General features: G+C 38.6%; 1 protein-coding gene across 3 annotated transcripts in view; it reads left to right on the forward strand.

The window, feature by feature from the left end:
• The window catches only part of GUCY1A2 (guanylate cyclase 1 soluble subunit alpha 2), a 221038-nt gene that overhangs the window by 16858 nt on the left and 184444 nt on the right, over positions 1-19736 (forward strand). For all 3 annotated transcript variants that reach the window (XM_071434160.1, XM_071434161.1, XM_071434159.1), the window contains exon 4: positions 9872-10590. In XM_071434160.1, the coding sequence (XP_071290261.1) occupies positions 9872-10590 (719 nt within the window). The remainder of the gene's footprint in view (positions 1-9871; positions 10591-19736) is intronic.

Raw genomic sequence — 19736 nt, forward strand, 5'->3', positions numbered from 1 at the left:
CTTCTATCACAACAGGGAAAAAAATTAATGGAGGCTGTGTAATTAATTCTCACATACACATTATTTTTCTTGTTGAATAAGGATTGGTAAGATTGGCCTCCGTGAAAGAGGGATGTAACCACTGGGGTGTGTACCTGGAGCAAGTGGCATTGCTGAGACAGGAGGCAAGCATGAATCTGATTGTGATGAAGGCTAGAGAAACTGTTGAACCAAATCTGGCTCTTAGTTCATTTATATGAGCAGTAAGAGACACTTGCTGTCTAGGGCTGGAAGAAAATGTTTCCTTAAAGACGATTAGAAGCATCTTCCTGCTCTCTGACCTTAGATACTGCCAACATGATTCACCTCTACCAATCTCCTAACCACCTCTAAAAAAGTCATTTGGCATTCCTTATTCATCAGAAGACTGAAAATGCTGAGATCTCTGGTAAGCTTGGAAGACTGTGAGCAGATGCTTCACACTGTGGTCCTGGTGCTTGCGCTGCTCACAGGGAAGTGCTGACTGCAAGCTGTTCACTCAGCTCGGTGCATGTGATTTATCATGTATGGATGCTGCAATTTTCCTCCTGTCAAGTCAGCACTAAATTGTGTCACCATCTTCCTGCAGTGCAAGGACCTGGTTCTCCTTGTCTCCTTGCTGAGTCGCTCTGCTACAAGTCTAGGCATCAGTACAAGTCTCCTTGCTTTAAACCACTGTGATGGAAGGAACCCATATCCATCAGATTCACATGCTGTAAACTGTGTGTGGCACCAGATCAGTCCCAATGTTTTCCTTTACAATGACAGCTTCTGAGGCTGTAGTATTTAATTTAACTTTCCATCCTTTCAAAAATAGTCCAGACAGCTTCATGATAGACTCAGCTTTCATTAATTGGTGCGTGCATACTTTTACAGTGTCCTTCATAAGCATGTAGAAACAAAGAATCCTGTAGATTGAAAAAGACCTTTAAGATCATCAAGTCCAATTGTTAATGCAGCACTGCCAAGTACACCACTAAACTGTGTTCAGAGGAGATTGACAGTATTGGTTTGAACCTATTTTAGAAATAAATGATAAGAGAAAGATGTCCATGATGAAGTATGTTATGTGGATTGCTACCACATTTCTTTCTTAGGTGACTATAAAGTTATACTGAGGTATGTTAGAGAGAAAAGTTATATCTGGAGAGATTCCTTATTTGACCTTGGGCAAGTTTTTATTCTTTCTGTGCCTCAATTTCCCATCTGTATAATGGAGATAACAGGATTTTTGTAATCCTTTAAACCACATGTCAGTGCTATTCAGATTTCAACCTTCTTGAAGTAAAGACATTTTCATACCCTTTGTACATTCAGCATTTTGAACAATGACAGCAAATCTCGTTTGGGACTGCTTTTGTCCTCATGATTTAAAATAATTTGATTTCATGTAAGATTAGAATGTGCATTTTTACTTAAATGCTTCCAGAATAAAGCAGAAGACCTTCATGTAGCTGCAAATTAAAACTTTGGCAATAGGAATAGGAAATTACAGATAAAAACTTTTTTTTTTGTTTTGTAACTGCTATTAAGGAATTTATTCCGGGACATAAAGCCTTCATGACCTATCTCCTATTTATTTCTTTGGCAGATATTCAAAGAAAGTCTGTGCTACTGAGTTCTACAAAGCAGTAGAGAAATGCTCGATTTTCCTTTTTGAACCCCACTCAGTAGTTCCAATATATCACATGATATTTCTCACATCCCAAATGCACAAGTCAGATAAAAACTGTACAACCTTCACCTCACCTCATCCAAACAATCTTTTCAGACACTGCAAACAATTAGTGTAGCCTTTGTGAACGCGAACTATTTTTCACTCTTCAGTCCTTCACAAGGAAAAAAAAGAAAGGGAGCTTCATTAAGGCAGTTATCTGTCTTTTAAACAGCATCAATATTTCCTTTGGAGCCACTTTGCATCTTGCTGAGGAGCTGTGTAATCTGTCCTCACTTCGATAGTAAAACTAATGAAAAGTAACCTAAATTCATAAAGTCATATAAAAAGAGCTGTTGTGCAAAATCTGCAAAGCAGAAGTAACTGTTCACACCCAGTCTCTAACGACATGGAAGAAATGTTGTCTTTGAAAGCCCATTTGTGTATTTTAAACTGCAGTATCTAAATTGCATGTACTGCAGCACCATGTTAGATAAACTCTATAAATTACACTTGGTCACACAGTCTGAAGCTACAAATACACTTGTATCAGATCATGGTTTCAGCAGAAGGGCCTGGAGAAGTAATTTTACCTATCTGACTTTCCATTGCTTATGGCACAGAAAAAAATTCTCCTCCATTTTTTAAATTCAAGCAAATAATTTATACAACGTAATTATTTTTTTCTCATAAAAATCTGGCTTAAAAAATGCACAGCACATACCAATGGCTAAGTCAGCTCTGCATGTGGACTCAAGTGTATTGCAAGAATTTTTCCTATAAGCATTTGTACCTTGTGGGACAATAATGCTCTTTCTTTTGATCTTGCTTCAGAGAGTGATGTAAAGAATTTGCTTGTTGGTCTATCTATCTGGGCATCTTCTGTTTGGAGGATGATATGGTGCAGTGGCAATTCCCTAGGGATTCCCTAATACCCTGATGATAAGTTTTATGGAATCCTGGCCCAGAGCCCTGTCCTGTCAGGGAGATAAATTGTGTTTCTGGATTCAGCTTCCCCAAGTCACCGAGGAGGAGGTGGAATCCATTGCTAGTGTAAGGTTTTAGAGAGTTCTTGCTCTGGGTGACATTTGCTTGTCACTACCAAAGAGAATATGTGCTGCAGGCTGCTTTATATAGGGCAGATCACTTCATGACTAAATATAACTTGCAGGGCTGATCCTTCATTTAGTACAAAGGGCATAATTCTATAAAAGTCATTTGTTCTCTGTACATTTGTCAAAGTTAAAGATCTGTGTTTCCTTTATGAAACTAAGAAAATCTTAGCTCTTCTATGAGACAATGGCATGAAGCTGTGTCAGGGCAAGTTTAGTCTGAATATTAGGAAAAGGTTAATCACCCAGAGGGTGGCTGAGAGCTTCACTGACGTGAAGGCTGTTCAATTTTTATTGCTCCACTGCTGAGCACTTGGGAAGTGGTCGCAGCACCAAACCTGACAGAATTCAAGAAGTGTTTGAACAGTGTTCTCAGGTATATGGTGTGGTTCTTGGGGATGTCTTGTGCAGGGCCAGAAGTTGGATTTTGATGATCCTTTTAGGTCTCTTCCAATTCTGAATATTCTATGCTTCTGTAATCCTCTGTTGTTAAAGAGGAATATATTTGGGATCATTCTGGTAACTATTAAATAACTGCTGAGAAATACTGTTTTTGAAAAGGCAGGAAATAATTGAAAAGGAGGTGCCAGGACAGATCTTAGCCTACCTTCTAACCACCTTAGACCAAGTGTAGTGTTTGGAAAAGGTAAACAAAGGTTTGGTAGACTGACTGCTTGGGAGGTGTCTGAGAACTGTAAATGCTTAGATACTGAAAGTACATAAATTTTTATCACTTCCCTTTGCACTAAGAACTGCAGCTAGTCATTAGGATGCAACTAATTTAGGATACACAGCCTGATTTATAATTAAAGTTGTTGGTTTACAAATGGCGTAAAAGGAAATGTTACACGGCCCAGAGGATTGGCAATACTAATGGATTCTAATAATACTTTATCCTGGGGGGTCTCAGCTATACTCACAGGGCTCCTGTTATTTAGCAGATGTTACAGTGCACTGGCAACACAAAAGTAATCTAAACAAAAAGCACATAATTCATGTGATTTCAAAACTGAGATGAGTACATCTCAATTAGAAAAGGACAAATGTTTATACCAAATGGCCTTAGACGTCCCACTCTTCTCAAATCAGAGCTATTTATTGTTAGAAAGCAGATGAACTTCCAGCAGATAATGAGCGGTTTGGAATTATGATGTACAATAGCATCTTGTGGAAGACTATTTATAAAGAACATTTTCTGGCCGTGATTCATTGACTAAATGTAGGTGTTTGTCATTATCTGAGTGCTGTGAGGCATCTTGTGGCCTCTGTCAAACCTTCAAAAATGTGTAGGTCTCCCTTAGGTCCCTCATCTTGGCAGATACAGTAGCTATCTGTTGGTTCTTTTGTAGATGTCTTGGATGCCTTATGAAGACTCAAGGAGCATTAGATTTCTATATTTAGTCAGATGAGTTGAGCCCTTTATATATGTGAGGAGTTATGAGAGATAATTCTGCATTTCGTGGGATGAGCTTTTAGATTTCATTGCAATTTTATTTGTTCCAGGAAGTGCAGTTCTGCTCCCTATGTTAATTCAAAGGCACATATATTTACTTTAATGAAAAAAAAGCAAATTAAAAAAATCCTTATTACTGTTTAATGTTTAGAGTTAGCACGAAACAAACCTGCTCTGCCTAATTTTTAGGAACTACCAATCTAATGACTGCAGTTTTCATTTAATGAGCCCTGTGCAAATGTAAGAAGTGAGCCTCCCAGGTGGTAGTGGGGGACATAAAATCATGATAGTCTTGCTTCACATAGCTTGGCTTTGCTTGCAGAATTGGCGGCTACTGAGAGCACTATATGGGGGCAAAAACCTCTTCCACTGCCTGTTGTTAATATCTCATGTGAGCTTCCTGTTTCATCAGTTTTGAGCAGAATCTTTTATATTTATGTTAAGAACTGGCAATCAGCTGCTCAGCAAGAGGCAATAATTACAGTGGTATTTCTATCACTGGTCAAAGGACAAGGAAAGAAACTACCTCATTAAAAGTGGATAAAAGAAATATTACAGTGAACAAGTGTCAGGAGTTCTTTTTTTAACAGTAGTTCTCATTTATATTCTGTGAAAGATATGCAGGCCCTGCATGTCTCTGTAAGAGAGGTGTTGTATAGGTTTCTCAGTTGTGTCACAACCATAGGTAAAGTCATAAAATGATGTTACTGTATTTATGTAAAAACCACCAAAAGGTAATATAAAAATGCTATCTGGATTCCCAGGATGATATAAATACACAATCATAATGAAGTAAAATCTAAGTCATTTACACAGTAATTAGATACTGGTACTAGGCTCACTTACAAGCCAAATGATTCATCTACTGTACCTTCAGCATTAGTCTCTACACAAGAAAACCTTTTTTATTCAGAGACTAAACGTTGCTTTCCCTACCGTCTGAAATAATTCTTTAAAATTCTGAACTGCCACCTGTTTTTCTGTCCACAGGTCTATTTAAGGAAAAGATGTTACTGATGCCAAAAATTTGATTATCCAAAAACATTTAAGAGACACTTGCTATAACTGAAGGTGGCAAATTCTGCTTCTGTTCACAGTATGAGGTCTGGAATTGCATATTTAATTGTTCCAACCTCTTAAGGTTTGATATTTACAGATTCTGAATGGTATCTCAGAAACAAAAACTATTTTTCAATGCCAAATGAGTCAGATGCTGGCCACTCTGCAGCCATTGTCTTCATTATTTACTTTTAGGAAAAACTGGATGGCTTGTAACTGCTTCTGCATGCTGTACCAGTTAATGAATTACATTGATTTTTTTTATCACATCACATCATATTTTTTTATCAAATTTGATTTTTTATCTTCTGATTGCTTCTCAAGATTTGCAATTTTCTTTATGGGAACAGATTCTTACCTAATTTCTCCACTTCATAATGTACAAAATACTTAAAAATAGTGCATTAATTCCTTGACATTTTGTAGTGTGTTTTCAGTTTACATTAACTGCTGAAAAGAAAGTGAAAATCTTTTGCTAGTATGTTATTATAGGATGAAGTCATCTATTTCTGCTCCAGTTCAGCGAAATACTTAATTTGTACTTTGAACCTGTGCTTAAAGACTTTGGTAATTTTGGATCTGGATAGCAAATATAGGATCCCTTCTCTCAATGTCTTTGAGGCACATTTTCAAAGTATAATAATTTTTCACAGATCCAAAAGTGCGTTTTAGTGGAGGTCTATAGCAATATTTTCATTCTGTGGTTGCTTTGCCTCATTTTCTAATGTGCATATTTAATTTCTCTCCAATAGGGACTAGAATAAAAGTGACATTGTAAGGAAAAGCAGCAAAAAGAAACTAGTAAGAAAAAAACATTAAAGTTATGATGTGATTTGTCCTCCTGATGTCAATTTAAGTAGTAGGAACACAGTAGATCCCTCTCCAGGAGGAAAACAAATTGAGACTAATGCATTTTTAAGACTTCATTCACTATATTAGTAGAAGGTTTGTAAAGAGCAGAAGCTCAAAATAACGAGTTACTTCAGTTGGGGAACAGCAGAGAGTGTTGGGATGATTTTTGGTTTATTTTGTATTGCTACCACTTAGTGGAGTGTCTTGGTGAAACCAGGGAAGACCTTTTCCTCTATATTAATTGCAAGCCAGCGCTCATTAGGAAGCTGTGTTGGGGTCCTACATGAGGTGATAATGGGAGTTCAGTGGCCTCTGCATTTGGAAGTTCCAGGCCCTCATACAGATATCAAATATATTTATTTTTTCCTGGGAAGCTGAATGAAAATTTTGCTTAGAGGTCGACAGTGAAAAAGAAAGAATGGAGATGCTGGCTTTTCAGGATGGAATAGCAAATTGTCAGTTTTGATGAACAGAAGTTGACTCACATTTTCAATGCCATATTCAATTTGAATGATTCCACTGCAAAATCAAACAGAAAAACAATTGTTCAACAATTGAATGTGAGATGAGTTTGAAAAGATTGGACTTTTTATGCAGATGCATAATCTGAAGGTTAGAAGAAGATTATTTTAATTTTGTTTGTATTTTCTCGGCATAAAAGAAGAAACCAGGACATACCATATATGTTGAAATTGGAAATCATACTGAATGTAATATTTAAAAATAACAACTAGCTCGTGGAAATATATAAATGTAATAAAGTGATAAAGTGTGCATTATAGACACAGTGAGTTCTGGGATTCTTTTTTTTAGCATGAAGGTTTTTCTACTTGAAATAAAACTATCTCCCAGTCTGGTATTGTCCTGGATTTATCTGGGATAGAGTTCATTTCTCCTCAGTAGCTGGTACTTTGCTGTGTTTTGGATTCAGTATGAGAATAATGTTGATAAGTACTTATGTTTTGGTTGTTGCTAAGTAGTGTTTATCCTAAGCCAAGGACGTTTTTTGTGTCTCATGCTCTGCCAATGAGGAAGGGCACAAGAAAGCTGGGAGGGAGCACAGCTGAGACCCAAACTGGCCAAAGGGACATTCCACACCATTAGAATGTCACGCCCAGTTTATAAACTGGGGGAGTGACCTGAACGAGGACAGGGACTGGCAATGGTGGTGAGCAGTTGCATTGGGCATCACTTGCCTTAATGTGTGGGGTTTAAAAAAATTATTATTATTATTATTATTATTATTATTATTATTATTATTATTATTATTATTATTATATTTCCGTTTTGTTTCAATTATTAAACTGTTCTTATCTCAACCTACAAGCTTTACTTCTGATTCTCCTCCCCATTTCTCTGGGGTGTGAGGGCTAAGCAAGTGACTGTGTGGTGTTTACTTGCCAGCTGGGCTTGAACCTCAACAGCTATGTGTAGAAATATGGGTAGGGAGAAAATCTACAAAAGATTTGCAAAGGATTAGGATCATTTATATGGTAGCAAGTAAAAAGGTTATACTGAAGTATATACAGAGTTAGTGCTAGGTGAGCATCTGTTCATCTGTTTGCTTCAATAAGAGAGGCAGGAATAATTGAGTAAAAATATGTATGGAATATTTTGTGCAACTTTACACAAAGAAATCACTGGAGCCAATAGCTTTGCAGAGAAATACAGAAAAACTTAATCTGTGTGTTTGTGTAACAAGGAATAAATCCTTTTAATTCAAAGATAAACATCATGCTTCATGCAAAAATTATTGTCTTGTTGGTAAGGCTAAGGAAGAAACTTCTTTGAAAGTAACATAATGATTCTTGGTTCTGAAGGTTGCTTGACTTAGTTTAATTTCCTTAGTATATCATAGTGTCTGTTCTTGTAGAGAAAATTCATGACCAACATAGACCAGCAGTTTGTTTGAGTTTGGTCATATCCATTTTTCTATTAAAGCTGATCTGATTTTCTGCTGTACTCTGTGTTACTCAATTCAAAGCTCAAATGTTCTTAAAAGTAGTGGGACGTCCTCGAGCCAGGTATAATTCCTGTTGCTTGGGGTCAGTATGTTGCATCCAGACTGAACAGCCAGTTCCCCAGGATGGACAACGAGACCAATCTAAGACAATCAGCAAAACCTCAGGCCAAATACTGAGATAGAGTTCCCAGCAGTGATAATGAGGTGAGGCTTGCATGTGTAGCAGCAGAGTCCAGGAGTGATCAGTTCTGCAAACCTCATTTGCAGTCAGTGGCGCCAGGGCAGCTGCTGCACTGTATTTGTACAATACATTTGAAAGGCAGTTCACCTGTGCTGTCTTTTGGGTGGCTTTGTGGGATATATTTGGCCATTTGTATTAATAGCCCAGGGGTTTCTGATGCTGTTCTGCTCCCCTCTGCAGTCTTACAGCCTTGGGTGCCCCTGCTAGACTGCTCACTTTTACACACAGACTTCTAAAGTTGCTCACACTTCACTATACAGAACAATGAGATTTAAAAGTATGAATATCTGTTTGTGTGTATATATGAATATGATGATTTCTTAGCTATTTGCTATTAATATCCAGTTATGACAGTATTGGTATGGGTTACAATTTAGTTCTTTTTGGGTTATAGTGAGTATTTTTTGGTAAGATGTTGCAATGCCATGTTATGCAGGCGTAATGGTAATGAGTCAGGAGTTGGCACACAGTCTTCTGAGTCAGGATATTAGGGGGCATTGTGTACCAGAGGTACTTTCTTTTGGCTTAGCTGCAGAGCTGACCATCTGTGGTCATAAAAGATCCTGGGAATATTTTTGTAATAACCTAGTTTAGTGACCAAATTTCTTTATGAGTAATGGCATTTGAATGAACTTTCCCAAATTATAGCTATTACTTCTTTTATAAAATATGCTTTGTCATGTTCTTATGTTGTCATATTCATATACGTAATTTAGTGCATTTTAATTTGCTATTAATCATACATCATTGCAGACTGTAAAGCTGGGAAACACTGAAATCCCTTGTGAATATTGATTGTGTTAACTATGCCTGTGTACATAGGCTGTTCAGACACTGCCTTGAGTTTATAAAAGGTTATTGTCTGCAAACAACATGACTTCTGTGCCCTGTTATACCTCAGGTATAAAAGTCACTAACCACTCTGTTCTTCCCAAATTGAAAGCCTAGAAGCAGTCTAAACAATGAGAAGTTCAGTGATCCACTGGGATATTACCAGTGTTATAAAGCATGCTGAATACACATAAAAATAAAGGGCCTGTTGTGCTCTCAGGAAAGAAATAACTGCCCTTCATTTCTGTTCAAATTCAAGAGGAATTTTAAGGTGTTTCACTAGTTGACTGATAGGTAATTCTGTATGATTTCAATGTATGTTGTTAATTCCCAGATTAATTTCCTTTGAAAACTCTGGATATTTGTAATTCACAGACAGCTGATATATACTTCCTTTTATTCTATTATATCTTAAAACAATACAAACACCTGGTTAATTTTGTAACAGTGAGGAAAAGGAAACAGGCTCACTAATAATTGGCTGAGATAGAAAGCTGAAACAATGAGGACTTAAAAAAATTGGCTTCTAGGGTTATTCCATTCCCAACCACCACAGAAACCTATAGATAGGTATCTAGTGAAAAAGCTGCTCTCACTGTTTTGGAAAAATCCTGGGCAAATAGAGGCAAAAAGGGAAAATGTGACACAGTAGCTATGTTGTTGATATCAGTGTCTCATTGTCCTCTAGGTCTGAAGTTTGAGGAAATGCAAGAAAAGTTTGGGGAGGAATTCTTCAACATCTGCTTTGACGAAAATGAAAGAGTTCTTCGAGCTGTAGGTGGGACCCTTCAAGACTTCTTCAATGGCTTTGATGCTTTGCTGGAGCATATTAGAACTTCATTTGGAAGACAGGCCACCCTGGAATCTCCTTCTTTCCTATGCAAAGAACTCCCTGAAGGCAATCTCATGCTTCATTATTTTCACCCGCATCAGATTGTGGGATTTGCAATGCCAGGAATGATAAAAGCGGCAGCAAAGAAGATTTACCGCTTGGAAGTGGAAGTAGAACAGGTCACAAACGATAAGTTGTGTTCAGAGGGGACAAATCCAGGTAACTGCAGTTGCTTGACTTTCCTTATCAAAGAACATGAAAATGCAAATACCACAAAAGCACTTCCACCAGGAACTTCCCAGTCCCCCTTAGACCTGAGGATTAGTATCAGCACCTTCTGCAGAGCTTTCCCCTTTCACCTGATGTTTGATCCAAACATGCTGGTTCTCCAGCTTGGAGAAGGTCTTAGGAAGCAGCTGAGATGTGACACTCATAAAACGCTGAAATTCCAAGAGTGCTTTGACATAGTCTCTCCTAAAATCAGTGCCACATTTGAACGAGTTCTCCTGAGGTTATCTACACCCTTTGTCATTCGGACCAAACTTGAGGATTCTGATTCTGAAAGTAAAGATAAGGTAAGAATATTAATTTGGAAGTGGATGTGCTTTATATGTGTGTAGTGGGAAAGGATTTTTTGCTCAGAGAAAGGCAGCTCAAGTCCTGTGTACTCTGGAAAGCCCACTCATGCCTTGCAAACAGGGACTAAGTGATATTCCCCAGCCAAGTGAATATTTTCCTAGATTATTTATAAGCTTTGCCTGTGAAGTTGTAGCAAATCATGACATTTCTATTTAGAAAATTCTGCACAGTGGGGTTGAATAGTAAGGCTTGAATTAAAGGGTGAGGAATTTTACAAAATACCTGTATCTTATCCTTAATTTCACTCCAGCTGTATTATGATAAGAATAGTTTTTAAGCCATTTACTAGGGCCTAGCTTGAAGTATTTATTCTGAAAGTTTCTCATAGCCAGTTTCTCATTGCTACCTTACTGTATCTTATTTCCCTCTTTTGGAATGCTTCTTTCCTATAGGTTTCTTCTTACCTCTCACCCTGCACTCAAGAAAACCAGGGCTGTAAGTGGTACTGAGTGTCACTTAAGCCAGTTTTATTGCATTCCAGTCAATCAAACAGGCACTTGTCCTCCTACACTGCATCTTTCCTCTATGTTTTAGGAGAGAGCTACCTTAACCAGTGAGCCCTGTGTTGAGTTCAGTGCATTCAGCTGAGTAGACTGAGAACATGTCTTTAGTGTGGAGTACTCCAATGGTTGGATGGAATTTGTCTCAATGCCCATGCTGGAATTACAGGGAAGTTTTTTGGTGTGAAGTAGGGTTCTGGGTTTTATGCACCAAAGTACTTGTACTTAATTAAAACTTGCTTAAAGGCTTGAAAGTCTGTGTGTGGGTGCCTTGGAAATAGTGCTGCCCTAAGTGGAACTGGATGATCTTTAAGGTCCCTTCCAACCCAAACCATGCTATCATTCTATGATTCTATGATAATTCAAAATATAGCTACTTCTTACAGCAGCAGTATTTCCAGCTCCTCTTTGGCATTATACTTTGGAACCAAAAAGCATATGTCTGGTGCATTTTCCTCTGGAAATAACATGTTCCTCCAAGAGAAACAAACTGGTGCTTTTCATTTTGTATTAGTTGATGTGATTCAACCTTCTTGAAACTAAAAGGGAGTTTATTTTTCAGAATCTGTCCTCAGTGTCACCCTAGCCTTTAATCACAAGAAGGAAACGAGGTTTGAAAGTCTGGTTTCATGACACTTCAGGCAGAATGCACCTATCCCTCTCAGAAACCTTCCCCTCTCCCAGGACAGAGCCACAGCCCTTTGACTGTCTTCTGCTCTAAACGAATCTGCTGTAAATCACTCTGAAGAGGAAGAAGGTTTAGGTGGGGGAAGGAGGCTTTCAAAGCCTTTTCCCCTATTTAAGTTAAACACACAAAATACTGTCTTACCTGGACAGATTTCATATGGCTGTGGCTTGCTCTCAGGAGAAGTGGCAGGAGTAGGGCTTGTTGGAAGCAGGATTTTAGATTAGGCAGTACTAACACCAGAGAAGCAGGTGGAAGGGGATGGCAGCAAAGGACATCCTTTGCCTGCCAGCAGCTGGGAGAAAAATTGTATCTTGAAGAGTGAGGTGTGAATGAGGAGTGATGGTGAGGTGCAGGGGAGTTGTTGTGCTGCAGGCATGGGAATTAATTTGAGAACATCAGTTTATCTGAAGAGGTATTTTCTTCTGTCTCACCCATTTGATAAGCACTTCCAAAAATTGTTTGCTTGTGAATAATTAAAAAAAGCTGAGCATATGATGCATTTTGCTAGATATTTGGGTTTTTGAAAAAAAAGAAGTTGCACAGATTCATAGGCTGTGGTTGACTTGCTTACATAGATTTTGAGAGGAGGAACATAGCAATACAGTTTATGTCATGTCATTATCCATAAAAGTCCTTTATGGATAAAAAAAGTAGACTGTTCCTTGGGAACTGCATGCTGTATTATTTTCCCATAGCTCATGTCACTCATTTTGGAGTTCTTTTCAGTTTGCCAGCACTTGTTTGGAAGTTGAATATTAGGCAGGTAGATCAGTAGCTGTAAGCATGACCCTGCTTAAAAGTTGCCAGTAACTGACTCAGGCATTTCCCTATTTCTCTGCCATACACCTCTATTCAGTTCATAGTGGAATCACATCCCACTTAAAGCTATTTATCTTTTTTTTTTTTTTAAATATCTGACTCTGCAATAACTGACACTTTTCAGACTCAGTTACCTTCAATGGCAGCTGTAGGCATGTGACCCAGACAACTCTGCTGCAGTGTTGAACCTGTTCAGATGTCTTATTGCATTAAAAAAACCAAAAACTCAAAGGCTTTGCAATGAACAGATGCTGTTCCAGCCTCTCTTCAAAAGATGTTTATTTTCATTTCAATGCATAAATCATACATTTTTTCAGACTAGCAGTGAGAAAGAATCAGAAAACAGTTTTCATTTAGTCCTGACACCAGCTCTGTGTTCAGATGAAAGTAAGACATAAACCACGATCTTTCCCTAACTAAACACATACAAGCAAAATCAAAAAAACCAAAACCCCAGAAAACAGCACCTGTCCTGGCTTTCAGGGTGTTGAGTGCTTGTCCAGTTTATTTAAAGACTCATTTGTGTGTTTCAATTTACTGGTATTTGAATAATTGGAATAAATAATACTATCCTAAGTTTCTGGTATAAGTCCTGTGAGGTGTGGGTGATAGGTAGCACTTCCTGCAGAGCTGTGTTGCACTTTTGCAGAAGCACAGCCTCATGCATTAATATCTCAGCAGAATTTTGTTAAGTTGGTATGTCACTGGCTGTTCCTTGGAGCTCAGAGCATTTACAGGATCCCATTGTTCTAGAGACCAAGCAGGAAAAAAAGGACTCTCCACCTGAAGAACATGGATACCTAGCTTTAAACATGATTTCCAACACCATGTTTCCTGTTTTCCCATGTAGCTAAATGCTTGCTATTGTTTTTTTTCCTATGGTATGGTACTACAGATGTTGAAGGGCCCTGTTGCTCTACCTCTTATACAAACATTCTGTTGCTTTTCCCATTTCACTATAGTTTTTGGGTTTTTTGTGTGTGTGTGTGTGTGTGTGTGTGTGTGTGTGTGTTTAACCAGGGACCTTCACTAGCATCCAGTTAGATTTTCCAAATTTTGGATATTGTCTCAAAATATCAAGGACAATGTTTGCTATTTAACCTCTCTAAGGAAACTCGTTCTACACTTCTCTATGGGAGCAATAATTTATTGCAACAATAAAAAATAAATTTGTTGTCACAATTAACCATTGGGATTGATCCCTTACAACTTCACGCATGGTTAACACAATTGTACTGCACAGAAGTTCAGTGAATGTTAGTGGACTCACATGTGGGATAAGAAATTAAATTAGGAGGGCTGAGTCTGAACTCGTGTGATGGAGTGTTCTGAAATCCGTGTCAAGCCCATCCACTGAGGTGAAGGTGCTGGCATGGGAGGGAGCTGATAACCCCCCCGGCAGTGAGTTGTGCATGCAGGGCAGGTTGGTGTCCCCCACCATTTCCTGACCAGACAGGGGCTGGAAGCTCCCACAGGTACATCCTGAGTGCAGCCATTTTCAGACTGTAGTGATGAACAAGGCCATCTGTGACATGATATAAATACTCGTCTCCTTGACAGTACACTGAGGTGCCTGGAGCTGCTTCAGTTTTTAGCTGAATGGGAACACAAGGAATTGTGTTTCTGGAACTGCTTTCACTCTTCTGGCACGTTCTCCTCACGTGCCCCTCGTGAGCCATCAGTGCTGGGCAGATTGAGAGGAGATGGGGCTGCCCTCTCAGGGACCCACTGTCCCCGAGATCTCCATCCAGACCCAGCCCTCCTGGACCATGGATTGGCAGGATGAGCCCTGCCAGCATTTTTGGTGCCCACCAGTTCATGGGCCCACATTGCTGAAACTGGGTTTCAGGTTCCCTGCCATATGCTGTGCATCTGTATTTTTCTTGTATTGCTGCTCTTCAGCTCAAACTAACAGCCCTTTTGTACATTTGAAATAAATCAGTTTTTTAAGGATACTCACTGGCCTTTGACTTAGGCCTCTGGGTGCTTTAGAAATTATCTAAGAATAAAGCTGGCACTCTAAACTGCATTACTGGAGGTGTCCAGACTTTTTTTCTGATGGAATGTATTTGTTTTGAATATTTTATTAAAAGCATAACTTCCCAGTTAACAGTTCAGCAAAATGTCTTCTGGCAAAAAATTACTTCTATTTATATATGTGAGTTAAATTTTTTTTCAGTAATTTTGGACATAAAATACCTTTATTAGGGAAAAAAGTTTACCTTACAAATTATAATACAATGTTTAAAATACGAAACACTGAGTTTGATAAAAATGACCCTCTGAAATTTTTATATTGGCGGAAATTCCAAACTCCACATATAACTCAGATTTATGAATGGCTTGAAACTCTGTCAGGGGAGATTTAGGTTGGATCTTGGGAAAAGGTTTTTCACCCCAAGAGTGGTTGGGCGCTGGAACAGGCTCCTCAGGGAGTGGTCACAGCACCAGCCTGACAGAGTTCAAGAAACACTCGTACAACACTCTCAGGCACATGGTGTGACTCTTGGGACTGTCCTGTGCAGGGCCAGGAGTTGGACTTTGATGATCCTTGTGGGTCCCTTCCAACTCAACCTATTCAGTGATTCAATGATGAAAAGTCCATCCAGACCAGCATGCTGACTCTCACAGTGACCAAGAGAGGTCACAAAGGGTTGTCCCTTTGTGAAACAGGTAAGACAAAGTTCAAGCCTGCAGTGTTCCTCTCTTTTAGCTCTCAGGGGAGGAAAGCACATCCTCTTGCAGTGGTATCCAGGATGTGGTAGGGGATAGCCCCCTCAGGACCAAGCCTCCATGATTTGATTTTCTCTGCTGCTTATTAGCAGCTGTGAATGTGAGACCCCTCTGGCAAGTCTCAGCCAGGTGTTCACATTGAATATGGAGTAAAACAGCTGGCAAAGAAGCCTACTTGCCCCTTGCTTCAGCAAAGCACTTTCCCAGTGTGTTTTCCCAAGTGTGTTTGTGGATCATTGGAAACTGTAAAAAAGTAGTGCTTTTTAAGTGCTTGAAGGATGCTGTCCCCCTTTTTATATTGAGAGTCAATTCTTGATCTCCTTCTGTATTTTTAGTCTGGACCAACTGAATGAGACAAGCAGTCCTGACACTAGCAGATTAATTTAAAACCCACTGTACATAATCTCATATTTTTCTTTTGCTCTGTAAACTGTTTTTCCTCTTCTCCTAATAAAATTAAAATGAAATGGCCTGAAAGTCATTCTGGCATAAGGGACATCTGTCACTCATGATCTAAGAATTCTAATTTTTTTCCTAGAGCTGATTTATTCACAGTCAGTCAGCTTTTGCCACTAAGCTCCTGTTGCTTTTCAGGCTCATGGAACTCTTGGAATCAAATTTCTGTCTTCTGTTTCTGCTAATGCTATTATCCCACCCATTTGCTTGTCAAAATGTGTATGGACTTTGATGGTTTTCAAGATGAATTGGGTTGGCTGGTTTGACTGCTTCTAGAGATTGTGGTGGGTTATGAGAAACAATAGATGACATAACTTTCTTATCTCACCAACAGTTGTGCATTGGAGAACTGTAATAACATTGTGAAATGGGCCCAGAATTGTTAGTAATTCTACTTTAGGACAGGACAATGAAAATGCCATTTTGAAAGTGTTTTCAGTAATAGGACTGAAAAAGTTTAGCAATCTAAAATTAAAATACATCCTTCTCATTTACATTAGCTGAAAAACAAAGAAGCTGTTTGGAAATTGTTTTGTCAAGTGAAGTGGCTGTTAAAACAATGTGACTCCATGTAAACTCTTTCTTCTTATGATTTATATAAAGTTTTGATAAGGAAGCTGGTTGGACAAGAAAATGTCCATATATCTCCTTTTGCTGCAAAACTTTTGCATGGGTAACTAAACTACACTATGTCATAATTGGAACAAAATGCATTTCATTAATTTTTGCATTACATGATGGGAATACTTAGACACAATTCAGTTTGATTTTCAGGAATGAATTTTTTTCCTACCTCTTTGTTCCACTGACTAAAATTAATTGTTGGTTATTCAAAATACATTTTCATGCTTTTCCTCATTTGCTTGTTTGAGTTCCTAAATGACTGTGCTTTTCATGGCATCTGATCTGAATGGGTGTAATGTCAGTGAAAAGCACTTTTCCTATGGATGGTTGACTTAAAGGAGACACATTCAGTCACTCTTTGCCTTACTCCTTCCTGTCCTGGAACCTCCAGCTTGACAATGTGTGAAGTCAGGTTAAGGTTTTATTGATGTGTCTCTTTGTAGAGGCTGAATGGACTTAGAAAGAAGGGGGAAAGCTGGAGTGTCTCCCTGTGGATTGAGTGGGCTCTGTGCAGGAGCTCTCTCAAGTGCATGGGTGGGAAGGTGTGAGAACACCTGGGTGTGCCTCTGAGCATAAACATTGGGTTTATTGCTCTGAGGAGCAGTGAGTGCAAGTGTGGCACTACTTGCATTGTTGGCTTTGGGTTGTAAGGGCACCTTTACCCAGCAATTGCCAAACCTCCTACCAGCCCTACTCCTGGAACATGCTCCGTGCCTGAAGGAAGCCTGAGTTACCCCAGGTCACTTGCAGAACTGTCCACAATGGCCAAAGAGCCCACACAAAAGAGGAAGCTTATCACTTCCTCCCTCCACCTTAAATCTTGTCTTCAAACCTCAAATTGGGACCATGGGATTCCCTTCCTGTTTGGTTTTGAGTGTAGCTTAGTAGTTTTGGACCAGTTTTTGACTACTTAGCTTGTTTCCTCCAATCATGGCTCATAAATATCTAGTCTTTTGAATTTAAATTCTAGTTGACAGCATGGTTTGACTCTAAATATTAATTTATTCATGCTCACTGGCCATGCATCTTGTGAATTTTTCATGCTTTATTTACATGGAAGCAAAGCTCTGAAGTTTTGAGACTGTCTATGAAATAAAAGCTTTGCTGATGTTTTGCTGGCCCATGGACCCAGATGGAATAGGCAGTTAACAGAAATTTACTTTGCCTGAGACTCGTACCTGCATTGGAGCTGTTTATATTCTGGGAATGTAGCTGAATCAGACATTGTAGACTGTGAAGGTCATAAAACTCTAATCAAGGGGAATACTACTAGGAAATAACACTTCGCTGGTTTTGCCTTAGGAATAATTAGTGTGACAGAGTGAGATAATAGTGATTTGCAAAAGCCAGGACTCCAAAGCAGTTGCTGATACCTAGCCAGGTGTTTCGGCTATCTCTGAGCAGTATTGGAGATAAGTTTGACTAGATAACGTTTTGCTGCCTTTTACTCTCGCCAAGGATGTGTTTTATTCACCCTGCTCTACTCCAAGGTCTTCCAAGAGACTGACGGTGTCAGTAGCAGCAGATCACCTACAGTCAGACAGGTGGCCCATGCCAGTGGTGCTAATCATTGTTTCATTTGTGTTTTGCAGTGATGAAATGGTTGAGGAGGCCAGAGCACTCAGTCAGAAAGGATGAGCCTTTCCTTTGCAATTCTTTACCATGTTAAGGAGGGAGTCACAGTTCAAGTGGACAGCCCAGCCAGGCAGACCCAGTGGCTGTGTAACTGGATTTGCTCCTCTGGGAATATTCCTTTGCCACTTGAGGGTTTTTAGGGCATACTGAGGCAGAAGTTACCTCACTAAGCGATATGTTAGATGTAGAAGTTACATAAACCACAGAAGTACTGCTTAGAGGGAACACAGAGCCCAAGTTCTTCTGCCTGTGCTAAACAATCACAAAAAAAAAAAAAATTGTAATGTGCTGTTGTGAGGATTTCCCAAATTTTGTAGGTTGTTTCATTTTTCATTTTTTTGAATATGCCTTTTACAACCCTATATGTTCACATTCTCTCCAGCTGGAATATCTAAGATACATTTCCTTTAAAAAAGCATATAGTACCTCCCTCATATTGTCATGATTAAAGAGAGTGAAAGAACTTAACCCATAAAATAATATTTATACTATTTGTTCCTGTCACTAACCTTTGGCTTTTATAAGTAAAAACTGAGTATCTGAGAAAATAATTAAATGTTCTTTTTCCACAGACAGAGGACAGGCATGCAAGATATTCCTAACACATAATTTTCTTCTTAAAAATAAAAAGAAATTTTTCCTCTTTGTGGATTGCAAACAATTAATCAAAATTTGATACTTTGACACCTCAGAAAGATGTAAACATTTTAAAGTTTGGTTCTGGCTGAAGGCATATTGAAATATAATTTTCAACATTTTAAATAATGTAATTTCTGTCTGCCTTGTGAGTTTTATATATTAGGGTTTACTGTTTTTCTTTCTCTCTTTCTTTCTAAGAATAGAAATAAATCTTCTTGTTCACACTAGACAGCAGCTTTTTCTATAATGATTCTCATTCTGCTGTGGGCTCACTGGAACAGCAGCATTTATGCAGCCATCACAGGAATGAAAACATATTTCATTTTCATTTTCCCATTACCTTTCTTTTTCTTTGACACTTTAATCCTTTTTTCCCTTTCTTAGAAGGGGCTGTTATGTAGTTATAATGTGATCTTCATAAAAACAATTTCAGCTTTAATTTTCTGTGTCTATCTGACAGCATCTTCGTAGGAATATTCCAGTGGAGTGGCTGTAGTGGATTCCTGTCAGCACTGGAGTTGGTAGGATCTGATCATGTCATGTCTCAGTACTTCAGTCATGTACTTCCCTCCTCAAATGTTGAACTGGTAGCTTTAAAAATGTCTGCTCTGATGAAGATGCAGGTCAAAAGGATCCTGCTTGAGACAGTACAGATAATATACTGAAGTGTTTAAAAAAAAAGATGGCTTACATTGACAGGTTGCAAGGATAACTGCCTCTGAAAATTCATAAAATAAAAGCTTAGAGCATAAAAATATTTGGCCTGTGATGTGTTTGGAAGAGTCTGAAGAATGAGCTGAAATTTGCAAACAGTTTATTAATAAATTAATTTCTTAAGCAGGTATTTTAATGTACAGAGATGCTCAAAACTGAGATAACTTCAAAGTCCTCATTCTTGGCTGTTGAAGGGACGAAGGGAAATATGCCTGTCCCAAAACAGAAGTGAAGTCATGTCCCATGGCTAGAGGAAGAAAGTAAAATGGGGCAG

The sequence above is a fragment of the Agelaius tricolor genome, unplaced genomic scaffold (genome assembly GCF_023055355.1).
Source record: "Agelaius tricolor isolate 1412-34295 unplaced genomic scaffold, bAgeTri1.0.p SCAF_9, whole genome shotgun sequence".
NCBI lineage: Eukaryota > Metazoa > Chordata > Aves > Passeriformes > Icteridae > Agelaius > Agelaius tricolor.